The sequence below is a fragment of the Mustela nivalis genome (assembly GCF_964662115.1).
Source record: "Mustela nivalis genome assembly, chromosome: 1".
Classification (NCBI taxonomy): Eukaryota; Metazoa; Chordata; class Mammalia; order Carnivora; family Mustelidae; genus Mustela; species Mustela nivalis.
This window is the reverse complement of record NC_139020.1, coordinates 103,852,527-103,880,036: the sequence shown is the minus strand read 5'-3', so window position 1 is coordinate 103,880,036 and position 27,510 is coordinate 103,852,527. Positions and strand designations below refer to the sequence as shown.

The following is a 27,510-nucleotide window of genomic DNA, read 5'->3' as shown; positions in this document are numbered from 1 at the left end:
GACATCATTGATAAGGCTTCACATGTATGTATTCATTTCCCCTTCTTCACAAGCACATGGAGGTAGAGACTATTACTATCACCAATTTATGGATAAAGATACTGAGACACTGACCTATTTTTAAAATCCTTTCAATAAACCATAATCCACTGACCTTGCTTTAAAGTTATGCCTGTCTCTAGTCCTTAGTCCTCTGGGTACCACATTTGGTATTGCTATTCTTTCAAGACTGGAGTTTTGCCTCTCTCCTCCAGCTTATTCCCAGGGTTAACATTCTTTCATAAACCTCAAACTTTAGGGCTTCCACCAAAACCCTTAATACCTTTATTTATTTATTTTTTTAACAGATCCAGAGATCTTTTCTTTTTAAGAGATCCAGAGATCTTTTTTTTTTTTTTTTTCCAAAAAAATACCTATTATGCCTTTAATACCTATTATGCCATAAGGAATGGATTCTAGAAATTCAGATTCCTTTCCAGGCACAAAGTGTGCTTCTCTGGTAGAGGAGGCTGGCATTTCAGTTTGTTGGGGCTCAGGGCAGGCTGTGTAGCAAGATGTGCCACAGTGCCATATTGATTATTCTGAACTGAAGTTACTTAAGTTACTTAAGTAACTAGAGGAACCCTCTGATCTTCCTTTGTCTCCAGAAAGCAGGAAGTAATTCTTTCATGTGAAAGGTAGCTTCCCTTCACCATGAAGTATAGAGACATCCTTATAGTCAGAGATTCGAAATTGAGGGCCAAGTAGACTATGTAAATAAACTCTGCATAGATTCTCTTCTAATTAATACCCAAACCTAAGTTTATCTTATCAATTTTCCAGAATTTTATTGTTTCTTGTCTAGAAAATATAAAAGCTGCCTGCCTTGGTTACTTCTTAGGTCCCATGTCTATGAGTCTCCATTCATATGAATTAAATTTGTTTTTTTTCTCCTGTTTATTGGTCTTATGTCAATTTAATTATTACATAAGCTAAAAGAACCAAGCAGCCTAGGGATAAAATTTTCCTCCTCCCAACACATTGAACCCATGTACTTTTCTCTTTGGTTTCCTTCTTTTTCTGATCATTTCCCTTCACATATTTTAGGATCTTATCTTGTCTCTTAAAGTGCTTTTTTTAAAAAAAAAGTTAATTAATTAATTTATTTTTAGCATAACAGTATTCATTGTTTTTGCACCACACCCAGTGCTCCATGTTATCTGTGCCCTCTCTAATACCCACCACCTGGTTCCCCCAACCTCCCACCCCTCACCGCTTCAAACCCCTCAGATTGTTTTTAAAGTGCTTAATATACTTGATATATACATTAATTCTCTTGGCAATAATCTTGCCCTTAACTTATTTGTTTATAGCATTGCCAACAGCATGCTGGGTAATATTTTAGACCCTTCCAGTTTTGCCATGGAACATGCCCCTTTTTGAGCAATGCCATTGCCTGAGCCACATACATACAAGTCTAGAAGAAGGGTGATATTGTAGACATAAGGAAATAGCATGGCTCATAAAGGAACAAGTCCATGTTTTCTAAAAGGCCTAGAGAACATATAGTGGGTTCCTCTCTTCTTTCCTTTTGTGTTAGTCATTTTGGTGAACTATTGGAATATGGCAGTTCTGGTTAAAAAAGAAAAAGAAAAAGAAAAAAACCTCTTAATATCTTCAGCAACCCTGGATAAGAGGTGAATTGGGACAGAAAACCATAATGGGACAATGAATGAGAGGCTACATGAAGATAAATTGCTCAAAAATAAGTGTTTTTTGGGAAATTCCCTTTATGAGAGAACTGGAATTGCAATTAGGGCAGGTGTAGAAGCTTGAAGGGCTGCAGATGTGATTCTGTAGTGAGTGCTTGGAGGTGGGTCAACATTGGAGTCTGGAGGAAGGGTAATGTGGTGATAAATGTGAGGGACAGAGAGAGGAACATCCTGGTACTGCTGTTTCTGTTCCAGGGAAGCCTGTTTACATGTAAGGAGCAGAGGATCAATCAAGGTACCTTGAGAAAAAGGGGATTGAGGCAGAATTTCTCTAAAATCTGGTAGTAGACCCTTAACTGGAGCTGGAGGGTAGTCCAGATTCAAAGTAATCTCAGGACCTCTACAGTCCAAGGGGGAAGGTGATATATCAGTCATGTGCTTACTGGTAGATGTTTAATAACTGGATTTCAAACAAACAGACAGATAGACAAATGAAAAGGTGCTGATTTATAGCATTTACCAATTTCTGTGGTGTAAACACTCCTATTATGGCCAATTTCAACCAACATATATCACTAAACTTGAAGTTGGGAAGAAATACATGCAACTCTATTTCTCTAGTCAGTTTAAGTCTATGCTAACACATTAAATGTCAATTTTGATTTTTTCCTGAACTTTCCAAGTTTTCAAGAATGTGGTTTATTATTGTTTTATAGTAAGAAAAAAGTAACAAAATTTATTTTTATTTTTAAGATTTTTTTTTTAAGATTTTATTTATTTATTTGACAGACAGAGATCACAAGTAGGCAGAGAGGCAGGTAGAGAGAGAGGAAGGGAAACAGGCTTCCTGCTGAGCAGACAGCCTGATGGGCTCGATCCCAGGACCCTGGGATCATGACCTGAGCTGAAGGCAGAGGCTTTAACCCACTGAGCCACTCAGGCACCCCTCAAATCCTGCATTTTTAAAACATTTATTTATTTGACAGACAGAGATCACAAGTAGACAAAGAAGCAGACAATGAGAGAGAGAGAGAGAGAGAGAGAGAGAGAGAAGCAGGCCCCCAGCTGAGCAGAAAGCCCCCATGGGATATGGACTGGTGTATTATGGATAAATTTCTCTGGTTTTGCCATTTGTTGAAGGCCAGTTTTAACTTTTGCCTTTGGCCCCTGGGTCCACCTCAGGGCTTGCAACAGGTTTGGTTGAGCTCCCTTCCAAATTTTGACTCCCTATTTTGTGGACATTTTTTCAGCGAGAGGTTGCTCAGAACCGCCTGGTAGGGGTTTTGGGAACCACCTGGAATTCCTTAAGTTCAGATCTGCAGAGGAAATTCCAGAGTGATCCTCAGGGACCTGGCTAGGTGGCTCTGAGTAGAGTTTGGGAAAACTATAACCAGTACATGACACTTCTTTCATTATGTTGACTAAAAATTGAAAAGTTATGCTATGGAAAGTGTTTTCTCTATGTGACATTTGTAAGAGAAAATAAAACCTTGACAGATCTTTTAAAGATAATCATCTCCAGATTTAAATGATGAAACAGTTGGCTTTAGACTTGGCCCTGTACTCAGATTTTGGTTTCTGGGCTCCCCACTTAGATCAGCCTTATGCTCCTTCTCATACAACTTCCCAACTTCCTGTTTCTGACTCAGGCAGGCCCCCAGCCCATTGTTCTTTGTGAAAGCATTTATTTTTTTTGTTATTAATTTGGGACGAGGTTGTCAGGAGGACTTGGCCTCAGAGGCCTCGGGCTAACGTGTGATGGGCAGGAGTCTAGGACACTTGGGCAGCTTCGAATCAGGTGAGGAAGAGAAACCAGGCCATAGTGTCTGCAGGATGGGAGTGTGAGAGGCTGGTGTGCTCCACCCATGAGCTGGGGACACATAGGTGAACCTGATCTGAGGTAGAAGCTGCAGGTTCTCTGTCCTCTGGACCCTCAGCTATTAACTGGAACCAGAAGATGATCACAGGACAGAAGGTAAGGCTACTCTTGTTTTACACATGGGTGGATATTCCAGTTACCTCCCACTTACAAGTAAGATATACAAACTCTTATTTCACTCAGCATAATCTCTTCCAGTCCCGTCCATGTTGCTACAAAAGTTGGGTATTCGTCCTTTCTGATGGAGGCATAATACTCCATAGTGTATATGGACCACATCTTCCTTATCCATTCGCCCGTTGAAGGGTATCTTGGTTCTTTCTACAGTTTGGCGACCGTGGCCATTGCTGCTATAAACATTGGGGTACAGGTGGCCCTTCTTTTCACTGCATCTGTATCTTTGGGGTAAATACCCAGTAGTGCAATTGCAGGGTCATAGAGAAGTTCTATTTTTAATTTCTTGAGGAATCTCCACACTGTTTTCCAAAGAGGCTGCACCAACTCGCATTCCCACCAACAGTGGAAGAGGGTTCCCCTTTCTCCACATCCCCTCCAACACATGTTGTTTCCTGTCTTGCTAATTTTGGCCTTTCTAACTGGTGTAAGGTGATATCTCAATGTGGTTTTAATATGATCTCCCTGAGGGCTAGTGATGATGAACATTTTTTCATGTGTTTGATAGCCATTTGTATGTCTTCATTGGAGAAGTGTCTGTTCATATCTTCTGCCCACTTTTTGATATGATTGTCAAATTGTGTTGAGTTTGAGGAGTTCTTTATAGATCCTGGATATCAACCTTTTGTCTTTACTGTCATTTGCAAATATCTTCTCCCATTCCGTGGGTTGCTTCTTTGTTTTTTTGACTGTTTCCTTTGCTGTGAAGAAGCTTTTGATTTTGATGAAGTCCCAAAAGTTTATTTTGGCTTTTGTTTCCTTTGCCTTTGGAGACATATCTTGAAAGAAGTTGCTGTGGCTGATATTGAAGAGATTACTGCCTATGTTCTCCTCTAGGATTCTGATGGATTCCTGTCTCACGTTGAGGTTTTTTTTTTTTTTTTTTTTTAATTTTATTTATTTATTTGACAGAGAGAGAGATCACAAGTAGGCAGAGAGTCAGGCAGAGAGAGAGAGAGAGAGAAGCAGGCTCCCGCTGAGCAAAGAGCCCGATGCGGGGCTCGATCCCAGGACTCTGAGATCACGACCCGAGCCGAAGGCAGCGGCTCAATCCACTGAGCCACCCAGGCGCCCCTCACGTTGAGGTTTTTTATCCATTTTGAGTTTATCTTTGTGTACGGTGTAAGAGAATGGTCGAGTTTCATTCTTCTACATATAGCTGTCCAGTTTTCCAAGTCAAGCAGAGAGAGTCAATTATCATATGGTTTCACTTATTTGTGGAGCATAACAAATAGCATGGAGGACATGGGGAGTTAGAGAGAAGGAGTTCGGGGAAATTGGAAGGGGAGGTGAAACATGAGAGACTATGGACTCTGAAAAACAATCTGAAAAACAATCTGAGGGTTTTGAAGGGGCAGAGGTGGGAGGTTGGGGTACCAGGTGGTGGATATTGCAAAATTAAGACAGTATTTCTCTTTATCTGATGCTATGCAACTAACTAACCTTTCTCCACTATCAGTTATTTCCAAAGGAAAGATCATTTAAGTATTTTGACCCCAGCCCAGGGACAGATGTAAGCAAGTTACAATATTCCCTAAGATTTAAGATTACAATATTATTCTTGAATTACTTATTTTTTTTTAAAGATTTTGTTCATTTATTTGACAGAGATCATTAGTAGGCAGAGAGGCAGGCGGAGAGAGGAAGGGAAGCAGGCTCCCCGCTGAGCAGAAAGCCTGATTTGGGGCTCCATCCCAGGGTCCTGGGATCATGACCTGAGCCGAAGGCAGAGGCCTTAACCCCCTGAGCCACCCAGGGGCCCCTTGAATTACATAATTTTTATAACTGGTTTTTAACCACATGTCATTTCAGGATTTTGACTATTACAACTGGAGCCTTGCCTAAAAATCATAGGGTGTTGCAAAAAGGATGTATATTGTGTTTATCTGCAATCATTAGAAAATCAAGGGATGTTTTCTTCCATGAACATTGTTGCAAGTAGTTTCTTTTTCCATTGGCATTGCTGGAAGTTGCAATTTTTTTTTTTTTTACTAACTTATTTTTTTTTTAATTTTTTTAAATTTAAATTAAAAATTTTTTTTTATTAACATATAATGTATTATTTGCCCCAGGGGTACAGGTCTGTGAATCATCAGGCTTACACATTTCAAAGCACTTACCATAGCACACACCCTCCCCAATGTCCATAACCCAACTACCCTCTCAATACCCTGCTCCCCAGCAACCCTCAGTTTGTTTTGTGAGATTAAGAGTCTCTTATGGTTTTTCTCCCTCCCGATCCCATCTTGTTCATTTTTTCCTTCCTTGTCCCCCAGCCCCTCCCCAACCTGCCTCTCAAATTCCTCATATCAGGGAGATCATATGATAATTGTCTTTCTCTGATTGACTTATTTCCCTCAACATAATACCCTCTAGTTCCATCCACATCATGGCAAATGGCAAGATTTCATTTCTTTTGATGGCTGCATAGTATTCCATTGTGTATATATACCACATCTTCTTTATCCATTCATCTGTTGATGGACATCTAGGTTCTTTCCATAGTTTGGCTATTGTGGACATTGCTGCTATGAATATTCAGGTGCATTTGCCCCTTCCGATCACTCAACTACATTTGTATCTTTAGGGTAAATACCCAGTAGTGTGATGGCTGGGTTGTAGGGTAGCTCTATTTTCTTTTCTTTACTTTTTTTTTTTTTAAAGAATATTTTATTTATTTATTTGATAGACAGAGATTACAAGTAGGCAGAGAGGCAGGCAGAGAGAGAGGAGGAAGCAGGCTCCCCGCTGAGCAGAGAGCTTGATGCAGGGCTTGATCCCAGGACTGGGATTGTGATGCCACCAACTTTGGCTCTCTTTTTGGAAGTTGCAATTTTTAAATCTTCTAGGCACCACTAATTTAAGACCGCATTGCTAGATTAAGTTGTTTACTTAAGGGTTCCATTTTCATTCCTCAATATATTTTATGTATTTCTCATATGCTTCTTCACTCATTAATTCATCCAGTTCTGAAGGGTTACTCAATGTATCTTGATCAGCCAACCATCTTCATAACAAGATTTGTTGACAAGTCCCAGATTTTATACAAGAGCTTCATTATTTCAGTTACTTCTCCTGATAGAGGAGAATAGAATTCACTATCAATTCACTATCAGCTTTCTCACTTTCCAAAGCACCAAACTCATCTTGTTTTCCACTTTTGTCCCAACTGCAGGTAGACTACAGTAAACAACATTTCCCAAACCTTTCTGTACAAAATTGCTGATTTCCACTGTCTCAATACCATTTTATGTTGCTATCCATTTATGTTTGTCTGGGAGTTAATGCACAGAGAGCTGAGCAGAGGCTTCATGAAACATCAGGCCAGTAGCACCTGCCCTCAGCCCCCTGTGTCTTATTATTGTACCCCATTTTCCAGACCTACCCCACTCACACACCTTGTCTTCCAGTGGTGTCTAATGGTTTGTACTCCTTATTCTTTTATACCTTTGGTGTGTTTATTCCTCGTTTTCTCTGGAAAGCCTTTACCCTCTCCCTTTTCTCTCATAAATTCTTATCCTCCCAGGTGAGCTCACGTATTACCTCAGCCATACAGGATGTCCTCCTGAGAGAGCCACTGGCTACAAAGGCAGACGTCTTCTTCCAGTTTTTTTTTTTTTTTTTTTAAGATTTATTTGTTTATTTGACAGACAGAAATCACAAGGAGGCAGAGAGGCAGGCAGAGAGAGGAGGAAGCAGGCTCCCCGCTGAGCGGAGAGCCCGACTCAGGGCTCGATCCCAGGACCCTGGGATCATGACCCGAGCCAAAGGCAGAGGCTTTAACCCACTGAGCCACCCAGGCGCCCCTTCTTCCAGTTTTTGATGATTCTTTCATTCCACCATGAAATCCATCTATCCACCCCTTATTTCTTGACTGAAGCATATGTAACTGGGCTTGTGCCGTATTCTGGGACATAAGATGACTTGATTGGAGCTCACAGCTTACTGGGGGAGACAGACAAGTAGCCGGGAAATGACAATACAGTGCTTCAGTGCACCCATAGGAGCAAAAGTAAAGAGCAGTGTGTACACAGGCAAGGCTTGCAATACATGTAGGGATATTGGAGAAGCTTTATGAAGGCAGGAAGGACATTTATCCTGAAGGAGAAGTTTTGCAGGCATCAGGAAAGTATGAAGTCTGGGTCTCCTTTGGTAGAATTTTAGACCCTGAAGCATTTTGTTCATTCTGCTGGTTCTACTCTCCCACACCTGTTACCACTCATTCTGGAGAAATCAAGTTAAAATGAGCTGCATGTTGGGGCACCTGTGTGACTTACTCAGTTAAGCTTCCAACTTTTTTTTTAAGATTTTATTTATTTATTTATTTGAGAAGGAGAAAGAGAGAGAGAGAATCTGAAGCAAATTCTGCACTGAGTGCAGAACCCCACTTGGGGCTTGAGCTGACCATGGTGAGATCATGACCTGATCCAAAACCAAGAGTCAGACATTCAACCAACTGAGCCATCCAGGTACTCCTAAGCATCTAACTTTTGATGTTGGTTCAGATCATGATCTTAGATTTGTAAGATGGAGCCCTGTGTCAGGCTCTGGGCTCTGAGTGTGGAGGCTGTTTAAGATTCTCTCTCTTCTTCTCCCTCAGCCCATCCTCTTCCCACTCCTAAATAAATAGATAGATAGATAGATAAAAAATAAACTGCATATTAAATGCATATGTATGTATGTATTTCAATTTTTGTCTGACAGGAAACACAAATTCTCTGAATCAGAAAAAAAGATAATTTATTGTGCACAGACCATCTTACCAGTTCTCTGCATCCCTATCTCAATAGATAATGTGATGAAAGCCCGATGTTACCGTGAGTTTACAATGGGGTTGCACCAGAGGAGATGAATGCTGAAATTATGAGACTCAGAATTTACATAGGGCAGCTGGCACATGGGTCTGTTTCCTCCATCTTCCTCCTCCTGAGAGAGAAACCTTTATTTTGGAATATAAACAGATCCTCTCTGGGGAGGGATGACAGTCTTTACTTTTCCCTTCCTACCCTGGAATATAAGGAAATAGCTTCAGAGGCTTCTTTCCCTTAGAGGGTGAATGGGTTACTACTTGGGCAACTAGAGCTCAGTCCTCTGAGAGTCTTCTGCTAGGGTAGAACACACTTAAGCACTGCCACCGAGAGACAGGAAGCTAGCATTTTTGTGTACCAACTCCTGGCTCTCAGCTGCAGGTTACTCTTGGGCACTTCTGATGAGACCACCTGCCCTTATAACTGGAGAATGCTCTCAGACAGAGTGATGCTTTTGGTGTGCTTATACGAACTGTCTGTGGGTGACTTCCAGGATGGACAGAGGGGATACGGACATGATACCAATTATGTGATCTTACCTGTCTTCATATTTCTAAAATGAAGATCATAATGTGTAACTGTACTGGATTGGTGGGAAGATTAAATGCATCAGAATTCATAAAGTGCCTCTCACATTTCTTGAAAAATAGTCGATACTCAATAAATGATAGCTTTAATAGTAATAAGCTAACATGAGGGAGCAGTGGCTCTTCTCTTGTAGCTGACTTAGGACTTGTTTCTATCGCTATAGGTTGTGTTAGAGTAAACAGTTGACTGGGGTCAGAAGGGGCAAACTGTAGTTTTAGGAATAGAGATTTCCCTTAAGTGAAGCTACCCATTTGCACGGGGGCAGAATCTATTCCTTTCAAGCATTATAAAGCCAACTAGTCTAGTGAGATATAATTAGATTGTTTTCTCAGTATTAAAGCTTCTGCCAATGGCTTGTACATTTTGTTGCTTGGTAGGGAAAATAAAACTTACACAGAACGGAGTTATTTTGCTTGTAGCTATAAAGAATATTTATCAATTCATGCTAAATCTCAGAGCATATCCAGGTTGACATGGCTGGTTGTGTTTTTTTCTTTTGTACTAAATCTAATTGTAGGCATTATCACACCTACAGTACATGTCTGTGCATGCATCCCTACTAGGAAGATGTAGGGGTGGGGGGAAGGTAACAGCTATCTGCTTATGTCAAGAGAATGGGGCAGGTGGGCTTGGAGGTATATGAAAAATAATAAGGGAACTTGGTGACCAGGATCTATTGTGAATGGAGAATTGAGTTTTATTCTCTTTTTGTTTTAATAGGAGGGTAGAGTGGAGCTGAATATGGTCAGTGTTGTTCATACTTTGAGAGGTTCTGGGTGACAAGATGCCATGAAAGGGATTGCATTATGTGTTATCCTCAGTCCTACCAGAGGTGGTGATAAGAGCCATGGAGGTGGAAGTGCTTAGCTCCTCCCAGTTGAGGTGTGTGCGAAGTGTCAGTGTTGTACATGTTCTGTGTGGTGGGCTCAGGATGTTAGCCACACACCAGCCCTTGCCCCTTCTCTGTGCTAACATTTGACTATCAGATCCTTCTTTTGGGGGAAAGTGGACTCAAGCCAGTAGATGAATCATGTTTTGTGCAAGGCAATCATGTACATATTCCATTTTTATTTCCTGGAGTTTGGTCTGAGGTGGTCAAGTGACTTAGGAAAAGTCTGATAGGGATTTTAAGAAGTATCTTTTTCCTGGTAAAAAGAGATGAAGGAGAAAAGACCTGCCCTTCTTCCTGATTTTGGACTTGTTGGTATTGTGGCAGCTATTATGTGATCATGAGGGGCATCTCCATCACACAGAGAGTATGACAGAATGGGAAAATGGAAAAATTATGTGTTCTTGATAACACAGAAGTATGAGCGTCTGGATTAGTCTGGGACTCCATACTGCTGGCTTCTTATAATGTGCGACTTCTCTTGTTTAAATGACTTCAATGGGCTGTTCTGTTCTTGAGGCCAACATGTCTGGATACAGCACAAGTCTCGTGCGGGGGAGATAACAAAGACGCTAACATTAGGAGTAAGCATCCATAGAAGAGAAGAAGAACTGAGGCACAACTGGGACCCCTGGAGGGGGCTCAGTAACCACAGACCAGGACAGAGAAAGGATGGGGGCTCCTTGCTGATCAGAAGGACAGCTGGTGCTCCCCACTGCTTGACAGTGCATGAGAGCAGGAGTGAGACCACAGAGGCCACTTTGGTGAGGTGCCATGCACTGGAGCAGCAGTGACAGGCAAGCCCTGCGGTTCTCTCTGTGGGAGATGCAGGAGTCAGGACCAACATGATATTTTATAGCTCTTGTAGCCTGTTGGTGGTGGAGGAAATGGGCTTTGGAGCCAAACAGATGTGGGTCCTGTTACTTGCTTGAGCAGAGCTTCAGTTTCCTTCTCTGTAAAATGAAGAAAGTCATCTGCCCCACTGGATTCTTATAAGGATTAAAATACATTAAAATAAGTTAACTTCTCTAATCTGTAATATAGTAGAAGTTTATGAAAAGGTAGTTATTATTATTTAACAGACACCTTCAAAGGTAATGAAGATACTTCATGGTGAAGATCCTTCAGTAGAAACCTGACCACTAGATGCTGAGTGAGATCAGGCCAATTTGAGTTGTGACTTGCAAGAGTAAACTGGCGTTGACCTGCCCTGATTAGTCTGCTAAGAGAGAAGCCCCTGGGGGTGGAGTTTCTGGAGACCATTTCTCCTCTGTCCCCCAGAGACATATCTGAAACAATAGACTTTCTTGTGTGGGGGAAGAACATTAATATTTGCTACAACGTTGTTTTCCCCTGAGCAGTGGAGGAAGACAAAGGCAGAAGATGTGCAGTGCTGATATAAGTGGGAATGCCACAAAGTTTTACAAAGTTCCCAAGGGACTGGGTGGGGGCTTATCATGGGGTCTCAGACTCCTGAGAAGAGGGAGGGGGAAGATCATAGAATGTCCCCTGCCCATCCTATCATTGACAACCTTGGTTATAAAACACCAGAAGTGCAAATATAATAGCCAGAATCAGAGGCTTCCTGCTCACGGATATGAGGGGGAGATGGACCAAAATAACCTTACAGCACTAATAGCAGACTCTGAGAAGCCACCCCTTCTCTCCTGGAGCCCCTATCCACACACCCCTTCTAAGTAATTTCTAACCTTTTGGTGACTCACAGAAAGAAGAGGAATAGAAGTTACTGGCGTTTGTAGTAACAGGATGAGAAAGTACGAGACTTCCTGTTGTGTGTGTGTGACAGCTGGTGATAAGTGGAGGGCTCTACACAGGAAATCCGCTCAGCTTCTGCAATGTGACCTGCCTGAAGCTTGGGTGCTCCTTCAGTCTGGATGTTGATGGCAGGACAAAGGGACGCCTGGACTATGGGCGATATGGTAGAGAAGAGTTTGGAAGGGCCTCTGGCACCTTCTACAGATGAGCCCTCCCAGAAAAGGGGAGACCTGGTAGAAATCTTAAATGGGGATAAGGTAAAATTCGATGACACAGGACTCTCCTTAATTCTGCAGAATGGCCTGGACACCCTCCGAGTGGAAAATGCTCTGACCGATGTCATCTTGTGTGTGGACATTCAAGAATTCTCCTGCCACCGCGTGGTGCTCGCTGCGGCCAGCAACTATTTCAGGTCAGCACGCCTAGGATTACAGTCAAACTGGGTGCAGGTTGTAAGGAAAATCAGTAACGATGTGAGAGCCCAATCTAACTAGGTGGCCATTGTTGCATGTACGGTTTGTATAACTATTTAGATTTGTGTGTCTATTGAAGATACAAGAAAGGAAGTTATTAAACCTTAGGTTTTAGGGTTGGAGGCATATTAAAGGAGATATTGGTATCATTTAAAAGCAATGTTTATGTATTACGGTGAATCTTCTCCGTATGTGTCTTTGTTCCAGAGGATGGAAAATTACTGAAGTCATGGGGATTTTTTTCCCCCTTGGTTTGATTAGTGTGTTGGAAACATGATGTTGTCTTTGTTCACCAATAGAGGTAGAGAAAAGTTTATGGCCCCTCATTTGGAGTTATCAAATGACTTGCTGAAAATTAAGGGCTTCTATTGTGCACAGGGGTTGGATTAGAAAAGAAAGCATAACAAAGGTGCTTTTGCAGTGAGGGGCTCCCAGTTACAACACACTCTGAGACCTGGGCTCCATCCTGTCCTGTCCTTCCTGACATTGGGACTTAAGGCAAGTCACTGCGTGCTCTTGAGTTTCTGTTTTGTCATCTGTTAGCTGGGGGCAGTGATTACCTTTCTGGGTTGTTGTGATAACTAAATGGGAGAGGGAAAATGCTCTTACACAGTGCCTAGGGTATAGTAGATGCTCAATATGTCTTTGTGAAATTCTTAACCTCATTCTGTTTGGTTCAGCTTAGAACCGTTTAGTGAGTATTTACCATGAGCAAATGCCGGGGACAAGAATGTGGGAGAATCAGGAATGCAGTGAATAGGGCTGGATCCAGAGTTCTCCAGATCACTGCAGACGTGGTGAGAACCAGTCCCCAAGGGAAATGAGGATGAAGAAGGTATTTGCGGAACTTGAAAAAGAAATGCCTTTATAATTCTTTTAAATGATATTCTTCTTAACTCTTGGTTCTGGCTGAGGAAATTAAGAAGTATTTACCTATGAAATATCTTGAAAAGTATTGTTTTTTCATTTTTCTGAGATGTTTAGAGGGAAATTTTTCCTTGGACTTCAAAGAACAGTGTCAATGGGCTGTTGTGGAATTGATTAGGTCCCATATGTAGACAAGGCAAGGGTTACACCTGGGTTGGCAGGAAGTAGTGCCTGCTATGTGCCAGACATTCACAGTTATCTGATTTTATTTTTGCAGTAGTGTGGTGAAGGTGGCTGATGTTCCCTTTTACAGATGAGGAAATGGAAACCCAGCTTTACATATGTAATCATTGCTAGAGCAGGGATTGGACACATTGTAGAAATCCTTGTTTTTTGCTGTAATACCAATTGCCCCTAAATTTAGGGCTTCGTTCCACAGGAAATATATAAAAGGTAATGGGGTAGGCACAACATAAAGATGGGTTGAGAAAGATAGACACATTTCTTACTCACCAGTTTCGAGCATGGCTTTCGCATTGATCACAACCACTTTCAGAAGTAAAGGAAAGTCAACTTGGCTCAATATCCTGAGTACCCATTTTTAGGTGTATTCATTCTGTTTTGAATCACTGGAAAATGGTTGTCACACAAAGGTATAACCGATTAGCAGTTTTGTTAGTGGCTTGGCATAGGACTGCTGGCTGTATGCTCTCCAGTGCGTCGCTTATTACTCTGGTCCTTTTGAAGGTGTTTGGGCCCAGCTCCTTCGCACCTCGATGATGTGGGATCCTTAGGGAAAGTGTCTACCAGCCCTCAGAGGAGGTGGTACAATGAGTTGCTGGAGACTCCCACATGGTGTGCATGTCAGCCTGGGGATGAAGAGTTGCTTCCAAAACTGCCTTGTGGTGGAGGGAAATTCCTTCTAGTCTTTTCTTCAGAGCAGTGACTTTTGATTCTTACCTTGGTATTTCCAAGATGACTTTTCTGCTATAATGAACACAGGCCTGGAGACAGGATTCTTTCTTCTAGTACTGTGAGAAGAGCTCTGGGCCACCAGTGTCACACATGCTCTCCCACAGCAACCCTGGGAGGAAGGGCATTTTATCCCAGTTTATAGATAAGGAACTAAAGCCCTGAGGGTCTCTGCTAATAAAGTGACCAAGTGGGATTTGGCCCTAGGACCGATATTAAGTCAGACATTGCCTCACTGCCTCTCTTGCTTTGCTTCTAAGGTTTTGAAAGGGGTTGGGAGCCAAGTTCCTTTTATGCTCACACTTCAGAAGGGCAGAGAGTCTGCTCTGTCTGAGAGGCTTCCGACACAGTCCTTTGTGCTTGGGAGGGCCTGGAAGCTGGCTGTTAAATTATGTAATTTTCCCTCCTTTATTTGTTGAAAACATAAATATTTTCCATGGAGTGATGGAATCGTAGTATATTTAACCAGTCCCCTGTTGACAGACATTTGGATTGTTTCTTATCTTTTCCTGTATAACAATGCTGTAATGAATGACCTTATACATGTCATTTTATATGCATGCAGGACTATCTGGGGCTGTATTTCTAGAAGAGGGTTTGCTGAGTCAGGGAGAAATGCATCTGCAGTTGAAGTGGATATGCCACATTCTCCCTGGTAGAGGTTCAGTTGTGCACTCCTCATAGGCTTGCCAAAAGACGATGGCTTCCAACTTTTGGATTTTCCCCAATCTGACAGATGAGAAACAGTATCTGTTTTGTTTTAATTTGCATTTCTCTTAATTTTTTAAAAAAGATATATTTATTTATTTGGGGGGAGGGGCAGAAGGAGAGGGACAGATAGAATCTTAAGCAGACTTCCTTCTGATCATGGAGCACATGGGGCTCAATCCTACAACCCTGAAATCATGACTCTGGGATCACGACCTGAGCTGAAATCGAGAGTCAGACGCTTAACCAACTGAACCACCCAGGTGCCCTGTATTTCTCTTATTCTTAATAAGCTCAAACATCTTCCCATATGTTTAAGGATTGGCTGTAGTTCTTTTTCTGTAAGCTCTCTCATACGTTTTCAATTGTCATATATATTTTTAAAAATTAAGATTTAATTATTTATTTATTTTTAAAGATTTTATTTATTTATTTGACAGAGATCACAAGCAGGCAGAGAGGCAGGCAGAGAGAGAGGAGGAAGCAGGCTCCCTGCTGAGCAGAGAACCCGATGTGGGGCTTGATCCCAGAACCCTGGGACCATGACCTGAGCCGAAGGCAGAGGCTTTAACCCACTGAGCCACCCAGGCACCCCAGATTTATTTTTATCAAAGTACTACACGCAGATAGTTAACAAAGAGTCAAATATTATTTTTTTTAAAGATTTTTATTTATTTGAGAGACAGTGAGAGAGAGCATGAGAGGGGAGAAAGTCAGAGGGAGAAGCAGACTCCCCATGGAGCTGGGAGCCTGATGCAGGACTTGATCCACGGACTCTCAGATCATGACCTGAACCGAAGGCAACTGTTCAACCAACTAAGCCACCCAGGTGCCCAGAGTCAAATATTGTTTAAAGGCTTATAATGACAAAAGTTTCTCTTTACCTCCTCTACCCTTCGTTTTTTCTCATCAGAAGCCACCATTTTTGACATTTAGCTGTTTGTTCTGGTATTATATTTATATTTCTTCAAAATATGCTTACTACTATTCTTTTCTGATTTCTCAATGTTAGACATTATTTATTGACTTCCTAGCGTGTCTGATAAAGACTTAGCACTTATACCTAAATCCCTTACCATACACTTCCTTTCCCTGTAATCTCTCAGTATAATGTTATCACTTTTTTGGGCTAATTTTGTGTTAAGAATTTACCTTATGTCCATGAAAACATTGTTTCCTGTTGAGCCAAGTTGTGTGATAATGTTTTACTTTGTTTCTTGTAAAGCCTTTTATCTGAAGTTAATAATTCATTCTTTTTTCCATTTGCTTAATTTTGGGGCTATCTTTCACTCACAGCCTCTCACCATGATCTTTCATGTGGTTCAATGCATCAGAGAATCTACTGATTCCACTCCCCCTGCCCCAAGAATCTTCCTCACTGACAGCATTTTATACATGTTCTTTGGACCCACTGCCCAGCTATTATTGAGCTGCGTATATAACCCTGGTGGCTGTAAACAGGGACATTACTAGTAACTCAGACAATGTAGTTCCCTTTGGGGGCCTATTTTAAAGTCTTGAGTGGAATGAGGAAGTTGGGAAGATATATAGAGTTGGGCAAAGGAGAATAAAGCTTTAAAAGTAGCTCATGACATACATTAAATGTCAAATGTCCAAATAGTCTCATGGCAGGAATATAAAGGGAAGCATGATTTAACATTCATAATAATTTTTTTTTAATGTCCTTAGATTATTAGTGTCTTTTATAAGACGACTAAGAGAGCCGCCATTTGTCTTATGCCTTTGGACATGTCCCTAAATCTAAGTCTTTGCAACTGGTTGTGCATCCTGTGTATTGAACCCCAGCTCCCCAAGGATCTCCATCTAAGGAAGTGGTTCTTGCCATTTTGGGGGGCATGGAGCAACTCACTGCCACTTTGGTTCATCCCATAAGCGATGTTGACCCCTGAGGGCAATCAAGCTGTGGGTCCCAGGGATGGATGAGGGAAGGAGTGGTGAGGAAGAGAGGGATCATCAGGTTTCTCACAGTCCTACCTCATGACTGGCCTTTCTACATGAACAAAAAAGCTTGCAGACTGAGGCTGAGTCAACAGCAAGCTCCTTTGTTGCTGGTGATGCCCCAGATCTGCCTGGATCTTGGCTCCTGCCTTGTACTTCTGTACTTCAGTCTCTGGATCTGTTTCCCGGAGGCCATGATGAGGGGCCTTTGACCACTGGCTACAAAAATCAAGCACAGGTCAGGAATGGGAATGGCATTGTGGGACGATCTGTTAATAATATTATTATATATTAACCTGTTACTGTATGACAGAAAGTGGGGTGAGAGGCTACTCTCAAACCACGTGTAGAAGTTATAAGTCTTTGCTTTTGCTGCATAGTAGTGTAAGGTGTCTACAAAGGAACCAGTAAGCGTGGATGATAGTGTAAGTGCAAAAGAAAACAAGAGTGAGTTAAGGCCCTCTAGGTCTGGATTAGAAATCTGGCTAATGGTGAGAACATTGAAGATTGCTGTTGCTACAGTGGTGAACTCCAGCAAATTGGAAGAAGTACTGATTGTACTTCTAGCTTGAGTTCCTGCATTTTATGCTTTTAATATTGTTCATTTGGCAGAACCAATGTGGTGGTTAATATTTAAGTACTTTAGGTCTATAGTATTTTTTTATTTTTATATTTTTTAAAGATTTTATTTATTTATTTGACAAAGAGAGAGACTACAAGTAGGGGTAGTGGGAGAGGAAGAAGAAAGCTTCCCGCAAAGCAAAGAACCTAATGTGGGGCTTGATTCCAGCACCCTGGGATCATGACCCGAGCCAAAGGCAGATGCCCAACAACGGAGCCACCCAGGCACCCCTAGGTCTGTAGTTTCTTATCTGCAATTCTAAAATCCCCAAAGTGCTGATAATTGAAGAGCTTTTCATAACTTATTTGGTGGACAGATCTGTGTCTTAAACTGTATTTGTCTGATGGAGACATCTATCCTGAACTGAGGGGAGGCTACTTAGAGTCTGTTTATTCCAGTTAGGGCCACTATTCATATATTCGCTGCTGGAGTCCTCGTGTGCTGGATCAAGGAGTGCTGGAGGTGCTATGTAACATACAAACTATGGCAATACCCAAACAATTCTGAATGCCAGAGCTCATTTGACTGCAAGATTTTGGGATAATGTATTATGGGACTTTCTGATAAAATTTATTTCTTTTTGGTGTTATTCTTCTACCTTGTTTCATCAGAATATTTGTAAACATAAAATACTTGTAAACATAGTTTACATATAGTTTTGCATCTTTTTTTTTCATTATAATCTCCCCCAGGTTCATAACTCTTGTTTATTTTGCTATAATTTTTAATAGATGCATAATATGAAAATCATTCTCTCATTGTGAATGTAGGTTACTTCAATATTTTGTTTTCATAAATAATGTGGTAATAAACATCTTTGTAGTAACTATTTTTTGCAGTTTGGAATCTGGAAAGGCCAACACTTTTTGTGTCCTTTCTGCATACCAGGAACTTTGCTGGATTCTCTTTCATTTGGTTTAATCTTCACAATATCAACAATTAGGTAACAACAAGTAGATAAGGTTGTCTCGGTTTTACCCTCCAAGGAACTCACTTTGATAGGAAGGGGGCTTCCCCATGGGGATCCAAACTGAAAGCAGATCTTTCCATTGGGCAGAAATGTGGCTGTTGAGACATTTCCTGTGTAAGACCCTTAACTCCCTCTCCCCACCATGCACTAGTATGATCTATACAGGCTGAAAATGAGGAGAAAATATAAAAATTATTGCCTCTGTGTTCATGTGCCCCTCACCTTGCACACATAAACGGGATACTAGGGGAACATTCAAGCCAATTTTTGTCTGGGGGCTGAGATAACAGACCCCATAGCAGCAAAGACTTAGCATGCCTTAGGACACCAGTCTGGGTCAAAGGATTAAATAAGAAATAAGGGAGCAGGTCAGGATGCAAGGTGAAGAGACAGTATGCTTTGAAAATATAGGGTCTCAAGAACCTATAGGACATCATTGGAGCAGGAACAAATAACTGCTTGGTATAATGGAAAGAATAGCATCTTAAAATCTTGTCACTGGCAGTTGAGTCTATACCCTTCCACTTATTGGCTGTGTAAATCTTGGAGGAATTGCTTGGCCTTTCTGATGTTCAGTGCCATTCATTATACAACACAATGAAGCTAATGATTTGTGTTTGTCCCAGTAAGTTTGTGAAATACGCATAATAAAATAGATTCATTTATGAATTTATTTGCCTAAACATTTTATGCAGGATAATGACTCAGATTTCTTCATTCTAAGGAAGAGAAATCAACTGGATTTATGTAGGTAACTCACAGAGTGCCCCAGAAGGCCAAACTCAGAAAACAGACAGGGGCCAAGAAGCCAGGCAGTAGCCAGGACCACAGCCCCAAACCACCCAGAACCATGTGGGGAGGACTCCCCCACTCCTGCAGGATCCTGGATGCCAAGGCTAGTGCAGTTCTGACCATGGGCATCTTTGCCCTTGCAGTTCCTGGAAACTGGAGGCTGCTGCTTCTCCTGCTACCTCCACTGAACGGGCTCTCCTCTGTCCCTGCTTCTTTGCATTAGCAGCTCCCAGTTCCTAGCCTGGAGTTAGTTAATCTGATTGGTCCGGCTGAGTTACACATGCCAATGCCTTAGCTGTGACAGAGGCTGGGAAAGTGTGCCTTGGACCTTTGCAGCTTCTGGATCAAGAAGTAGCTTCTGCCACACACTACATCTCATTTCAAGGGAGAATTGCCATACCTATGAAGGGCTTCAGATGCTGGGCGACCAAAAGCTGGCAAGAGTCTATTACATGCAACTATTATGTGCCAGACCTGCATTAGGTGCAGAAGAAGGGTTAAGGCATCATGAAAAATATGAAAGTGGTGGAGAATTCCATGATTCTTGTCTCATATGCATCAGAGATAAGGATACTGAGATATTACAGGCAAGAGGACAATTTTTTTGCACTTTCAGTTATTTTCTCCCTTCAAATCTTGAGTAGCCTCCCGTATATCTGCGAGAGTGTGTGGTGTACAGGCATCAACCATCATGCATGATCTAGAAACTGGCTGAAAGTGAGCTATGAGAGGGTCTTTGACAACATTACAATGGCTGGCATTTAGCAGACAACTTTTAAGTATTTTATGTCAATATAAACTTGTTATTCCTCTTAAGTCACTGATTAGGTAGCATCCTGGTCAGAGCAGGAAGTCCTCTCGGAGTTGGGAGCCTATTGCACAGCTTTACAGAAGGGAAGGATGATCAATCAACCATGGTTACCATAGTAAAAAATTATGAGGAGTGGTTAAAAAGTCCAAAATGCTTCAGAATGTTGTGGATTCAATAAGTTACTCACATGACTATTTGGACACAAATGTGCTAGGCCTACATAGTGAATGCTGCAGATCTTTTTAGAATTGGAAGGTAGTGGGCAGAAGTTGCTGCCCCAAGGTAGAAGTATAATTGGGTCCTTTGAATTTTTAAAAAATTTTATTCATTTATTTGACAGAGAGAGCGAGCACAAGCAGGGGAAACAGCAGGCAGAGGAAGAGGGAGAAGCAGACTTCCCACTGAGCAGGGAGGCCGATACCGGACTCAATCCCAGGACCCTGGGATCATGACCTGACCCCAAGGCAGACACTTAACTGACTAAGCCACCCATGTGCCCAGGTCCTTTGAATTTTTAATGAAATGTCGTTTCTGGGAGTGCCTGGATGACTCAGTCAATTGAGAATCCGACTCTTGATCTCAGCTCAAGGCTTGAACTCACCACCGTGAGATAAACTCACGGTGGTGAGTTCAAGCCTCATGTTGGGCTCTGCCCTGAGGGTGGAGCCTACTTAAGAACAAAAATAAAAATTCATTTCTGTCATCTCCACCCCTGGTGCCTAGGGCATGTGGGTCATCCTATAGTCAAGACCAGAAAATCCATTCTTCTCCTGTTTTGAATAATGCTCCATGGAGCTCTCAAATAAAACACAACAGAGAAATACTTTCATCATCCACATCTCAAGTTCTGAGCATTACCCCTATGTTATGTACACAGACATGTAGCTGTCCATTTACAAAAATGCTTTTGTAGAGTAGATTCTAATATGGTAAATACCAAACAGTCCATGAGATGAGCTGCCCATATGCAGAATATCTGTGTTTTTGGTAAAAGTGCCTTAGAGCTCACCATCCATCACATTGCTCAACGTTCCTATATTAGTCAGCATTCTTTTGGTTGCCAGAGATAGAAACTGAGGTCAAATCAGCTTGGGCAAAAGAGGAAGGTATTTGGCCACATAGCCAATTCATAGGAAGGGCCGGGATGTAGCAGAGCCTGGGAAGAAGAGGAACCAGGGCCTTGAACACAGTCTGGGTATTTCTTTCCACCCTCCTTTGGCTTCTTTCTCAGGTGGGATTTCCCAGATGGACTTCTGCCACACAGTTGGGGGTTTGCTTGTTGGCAGCTCTGAGACTCACTTCTCTTTGGTTGATTCCAGAGAGAAACTGAGGGGCTAGCGTCAGTTTGAAAAGCCCTCAGGGAAGACTCTAATTGGCCCAGTTTCATTCAATTACCCAAGCTTAGACCAGTGACTGTGTCAGGGAGGTGGGGCACAATGATCGGCCCAGTTTAGGTTAGGAGTCCAAGGTTGTCCAAAGGGGATGTGGGTGGAGGGGAGTGAAGAAGGGGAGATTGGTAAAAAAGGTAGAGAGCTTCTATTTGAGCCACATGATTTGGGTGGGACTTGGGAGAGCATTTCCCAGAATGGGAAGGTACTGGACTAAAGGAAAATAAATGTACATTAAAGAGGGATAATAAATCCTGGTTTACTTTCTTTTATTAGCTAACTTATTATACTTTTGTCTTAGCTCTGGCTGTCAGGAGGCTCCCTGCATGAGCTTTCCTTAGCCTAGGTTTCAGTGATATATTCTCCTCCTACTTTAACTACTTAGATCTTCTTACTTTTTGTTGTTACTGGTTTGTCTTTTATAATACCTCTGAGGGTTTAGTATGAGCCTCTTTAAGTTATTTCGCGGAAGTTTTTTTTTTTTTTTTTCAAGTGAGCTCTAGACCTAATGTGGAGTTTGAATACGAGCCCGAGATCAAGAGTTGCATGTTCTACTGATGGCCAGCCAGATGCCCCTAGAAAGGCCATTTTTGTATAAAGATAAGTCTCCTTTGCTATGAAAAATATAATTTAGGCAACCTACATCTCCTCTGCAAGCTGTAAGGGTAGACATTATTTTATTACATCTAACTTTTGTGGAAAGCTTTAAGGCCACAGTAATTATAGGAGTTTTAATACTGCTATGACTTTAAAACATAATCAAACCAAAAGTTGCCTCATAGCCCTTTCTGAGGAGACACTCAAGGATCTACAAATTCACCCTCCAGGAAGTTTGCTTATGATATATCAGGTCCAGGCCAAGTAAGAACTCACACTAACTTTCACCGGGCACCGGGGTGGCTCAGTTGGTTAAGTGTCTGCCTTCTGCTCAGGTCTGATCCCAAGGGCCTTGAATCAAGCCCCTCATTGGGCTCCCTGCTCTGCAGGGAGCCTGCTTCTCCCTCTCCCTCTGCCTGCTGCTCCCCCTGGTTTTGTTCTCTCTCTCTCTCTGTCAAATAATTAAATAAATGAAATCTTAAATAAATCACTGACATTCAAGAAATCGTGTGTCATGTAGAGTAAGTTCTACATGGGATAAATATCAAGGGCATTTTGGTGTTAGGGGAATTAGGACAGGGGCAGATGGCCAGTGAATAATTCTTAAAAGGTGGGGTTAGGTATCACAGCACTCTGGGTTGATTGGATGAATACATGAATTGGATAGATGAATGGAATTTCACTAAACCCACTCTCTACCAGACATTGAATTTACAAAGATTGTTGAGTTCTGATTTCCTATTGATTTCAAAATCATAGTCAGAAGAAAGAGAGGCAAATCAGTGTTTCAGTACAGGGTGGTAAGTGCTACAATGGAATTCTGTTTACAGAAGGGGCATTAAATCAGACTGGAGGAAAAAGCAATCAGAGAGAGCTTCCTGGGAGAGTTGATATTACAGCAGAGTTTTAAAAGATGAGTAGGCATTGGCTAGAAGGTGCCCAGTGAGGGAGAGAAAGTGGGAAGCATTCCAGGCAAAAGGAAATGCATCTGGGAAGGAATCATGCAGTGTAAGCATGGGAACCAGAGGTAGCTGAGTAGGGCTAGAGTAAAGATATGCACGGGTCAATAAGCCTGAGAGATGGGCAGGGTCAGACCATGAAGGTTTTGTTGAGCTAGAGTGAAGAGTTTGATATGTATTTTATGGGAAGCAAGAAGCCATGGTAGAATCATTAAGCAGAAATGTGATTCGAGATTTCTGTTAAAATAACCCTTTGGGCTGTGGTGTAGAGGCCCTGTCAATCTAGGAAGACCCTCAGGTGGTTGCAGGCAGTGGCCCGGCCAGCAGGCATGGGGAGACAGTCTCAAGTGGCATTCTGAGTCCTCCGGGCAGCTAGACCACAAAGAAGCTGCAAGAAGGAGAGGCCCTGCAAGGTTGTGGGACTAGGAGACAAACTCAAATGGAAGCCAAACCATACTTTGGCTGAGAGCCAACTCCGAGCTTCAGGACTGGGAAAAGAAAGCAAAGGTGAAGTAACTTTATAATTTCTTCACCTACCATGCCATCCCCTTTTAGAGGAAAGCCCAGAAACATAAATCATTTTGAAGTAACTTAAGTTTTGAACTTGAATTTTTTGAACACCTTGAAGGAGATATGCACCACAGCTGTTATTAAAATCCGTTCTCTCTTATCTACATCTATGACCTGGACAACTGCTAGGTATTAGGGCAGCTTTGTATGAGTTTCTAAAAGTTCTCTTTGGGGACGCCTGGATGGCTCAGTTGGTTAAACATCTGCCTTCAGCTCAGGTCATGATCTCAGGGTCCTGGGATTGAGTGTTACATCAGGCTCCTTGCTCAGTGGGGAGCCTGCTTCTCCCTCTGCTTGCCTCTCCCTCTGCCTGCTGCTCCCCCCTGCTTGTGCTCTTTCTCTCTCAGACAAATAAATGAATAAAATCTTTTAAAAAATAAATAAAAATAAAAGTTCTCTTTGGGAAGACCGATTAGAAATAGATGTCCTCTTCTCTGGGGTTGTCGCCACCTGAGGGCATGAGACTTAGGGGGTATAGCATGGTCTGGATTTCAGACCCACTCTAGCAGCTATCTGAGCAGCCCTCAGTACAGCCCAAACTATGGTAGTCCTTCTTCATCTTTGCCTTTAAAACTCTACTCCACTCCCAGCTGGAGCATCTCCTGTCTTTCTCTCCCCTCTCTCTCTGGATCTGTGTCACAAAAGCCTAAGGACCAGGCCTGGCATTCCAGATTCCTCCATGGCAGCTGGTAGAGGGAGAAGTCTGGAACACAGAGATGATCAAATTTGCTCTATCACAATAGGGATAACTTATGACTTGGGAATACCTTGTGGTGAGGATAAGGGCCAGAGCCAGTTTACATGTTTCCAAGTGGTCAGAACTAACAAATGCTCAGAAAAATCTCAAAGAAGAGGCTGATCCATGACCTCTGGATAATGACAAGGTAGGTCATAAGGAAGCCAGCATGGGGTCCTTGGGGGGTTGGGATGGAATGTGTTTGGAAAAGGGGGTTGATAAGAAGCCTCCAGGACAACAGCTGGGTCAGAATGTGGCAGTGGGCAGTAAGCACAAATGCTGAGCCTGTCATGGCCCAGTGGGAAGTGAAAATCAGAGCAGACCTCATTGAAGAGGGAAGTGGTGTTTTAGTCAGGAAAAGCCAGGTTTCATCTCTGGTAAGGAGAGGAATATGTGCCAAAGCTAATTAAGGTAAAAAACAACCACTATGTTTTATATTGTAAGATCTAAGTCAGGAAGGCTTAGGGTAGAGTTCATGGGCCTGAGATTCCAATTTGGAGAATCACTAGATAATCTAGTTCTCTTTGTAACACACTTTGTACCAGGAGCTCATTGTTATTTATTCCTTTTTAAAAATTTTAATTTTATTTTTCAGTGTTCCAAGATTCATTGTTTTTGTACCACACCAGTTCTCCATGCAATATGTGCCCTCCTTAGTACCCACTACCAGGCTCACCCAACACCTCCACCCACTTCCCCTCCAAAACCCTCAGTTTGTTTCTCAGAGTCCACAGTCTCTCATGGTTTGTCTCCCCCTCCAGTTTCCCCCAACTCACTTCTCCTCTCCAGTTCCCAATGTCCTCCATGTTATTCCTTATGCTCCACAAATAAGTGAAACCATATGATAATTGAGTCTCTCTGCTTGAGTTATTTCATTCAGCATAATCTCCTCCAGTCCTGTTCATGTTGATACAAAAGTTGGGTATTCATCCTTTGTGATGAGGGTGTAATAGTCCATTGTCTATATGGACCACATCTTCTTTATCCATTTATCTGTTGAAGGGCATCTTGATTCTTTCCACAGTTTGGCAACTGTGGCCATTGCTGCTATGAATGTTAGGGTACAGGTGGCCCTTCTTTTCACTACATCTGTATCTTTGGGGAAAATACCCAGCAGTGCAATTTTAGGGTCATAGGGTAGCTCTATTTTTAATTTCTTAAGGAATCTCCACACTGTTTTCCAAAGTGGCTGCACCAACTTACATTCCCACCAGTAGTGTAAGAGTGTTCCCCTTTCTCCACATCCTCTCCAACACTTGTTGTTTACTGTTTTGTTGATTTTGGCAATTCTAACTGGTGTAAGGTGGTATCTCAATGTGGTTTTAATTTGAATCTCCCTGATGACTAATGATGATGAACATTTTTCATGTGTCTGTTAGCCAATTGTATGCCTTCTTTGGAAAGTGTTTGTTCATGTCTTCTGGCCATTTTTTGGCATAATTATCTGTTTTGTGTTTGTTGAGTTTGAGGAGTTCTTTATAGATCTTGGATATCAGCCCTTAAAGGAGCAATGTGGGTTTGGATATTGTGGTGTCAAATAGGCAAATCCACTTGGCTGGCAGGACCAAGTACAGGATGGCACTGCATGTGTAGCCTTCTTCTATCTACTTATGCATGCATCCATCCATCCACCCAACCATCCATACAACAAATATTAAATGTCTACTGTGGGCCAGCAAATAATTGAGAGAGAAGTAAAATCCAGCCCTTGCCTTTCAGAGCCTTATAAATCTAATAGAGGAGAAGACTAATTAAAAATAGACCATGTAGGGGCACCTGGCTGATTCGGTTGGTAGAGCATACGACTCTTGACCTTGGGGTCATGAGTTCAAGCCCCATGTTGAGTCTAGAGGTTACTTAAAAATAGGCTTTAAAAAAGGGTACAGAGAAAAAGGGTATAGAGTGTACAGAGAGAAGTCTTTCAAACCCAAAGCTGTTGAGGTAAACAGAGGCACATGCTTGAAACTGTGGTTGTTGGGCATAGCTGTATCAGAGGATGGGGTGGCGGTGCATAGACCAGACTCTAAGGGGCCTGGAATGGTAATATTGACAGTACATTAACATTTCATTTTCTGGGCACTTTTAATACAATCTTCCTTAGCATTTGGGGCCCAATTGTTATTCATTATCCGTTTGTCTAATTGTGTCAGTCAGGACTCTTCATTGCATATGGCAGATACTCAGTTCAAACTGGTTCAAGCATATTTTGAAAAGAAGTTATTTGCTCACATAATTTAAAAGTTCAAGGTATTGATTTTAGGTCTCTCTAAATCAATTATGTTCACATAATGTCATCAGGAATCAGTTTCTTTCTGTCTCTTATCTCTACTTTCCTCTGTGTTGGTTTCTCTCTTAGGGAGGGTCTTCACACATGGAGGAAAGATACTATCTAGCACCTCCAAACTTTATTTCTCCCAGCTCAGTTGTTACAGTACAGAACTTCTCTTTCCCAGTGGTTCCAGAAAAAGGTCTACGGTTGGCTTTGATTGGACTTGTTTCTTTCCATGCCCATCCTTGAACTGCTCCCTGTGGCATGGGAGATTTAATATGGTGACTTGGGCTATGTTCACCCTTAGTCTGGGAGGTGGGGCTAGCTCCCCTCAAACCTCTCAGATATTGGCAGAGGGATAGTTTCTTAAAGGAAAATCTGGGTATGCTTACTAAAAAGATTAGGAATGATGTTGGACGGGCATAATAAGAACTGCCCATTATATTTTTATAGTTGAATCATTGCGGAATCCTGGCCATAAACATTTTCTGTGATTGATGTTCTATCCTGCTTGATCTTGCAGGACAGAACAGGCCCTTCTTTCTGTTATACATTTGGATGGGCTGGGTTACATGGCATGCTGAGGTCTCAGCAATGGTCCTAATGGGGCCGGGAGGGACACTGGTTCTGTAGAAACATAGCTGGAGTTCTGGTCTTCAAAGGGTCCATGTGCAGTGTCCTTGAGGAGTGCTGAACTGGGCAAGGAGATTGGCAGAAGCCAGTTCTTTCAAGGCTTGCTATTTAGAGTCAGATGGGGACAGTTCTGGGGTTCTAGCTCCTCTGTCGGTTTGGAGGCAAGACTCAGCCAGCAGCTGGGGGCTCAGGGAGCTGACTCCAGGCCCCAGGTAGAGATGGGGCCTTAGGCCTCATGGAATTCTAGGAGGCTGGAGCTTAGAAGGTTCATCATGGAGCCCAATGCAGGGCTCAGTCTTGTAGCCCTGAGATCATGACCTGAGCCCAAATCAAGAGCTGGACACTTAACCAACAGAGCCACCCAGGTGCCCTAACATTT

General features: G+C 42.2%; 1 protein-coding gene across 4 annotated transcripts in view; it reads left to right on the top strand.

The window, feature by feature from the left end:
• The first annotated feature begins 3,408 nt into the window (after window positions 1-3,408).
• Window positions 3,409-27,510, top strand: part of KLHL6 (kelch like family member 6) — a 79,464-nt gene continuing 55,362 nt past the window's right edge. For 2 of the 4 annotated variants that reach the window (XM_082692616.1, XM_082692617.1), the window contains exon 1: window positions 11,872-12,217. In XM_082692616.1, coding sequence (XP_082548742.1) covers window positions 11,925-12,217 — 293 coding nt within the window. In that variant the 5' untranslated portion in view covers window positions 11,872-11,924. Of the gene's footprint in view, window positions 3,667-11,555; window positions 12,218-27,510 lie in introns of those variants that run through there. The other 2 variants (XM_082692615.1, XM_082692614.1) reach the window with 2 other exon arrangements.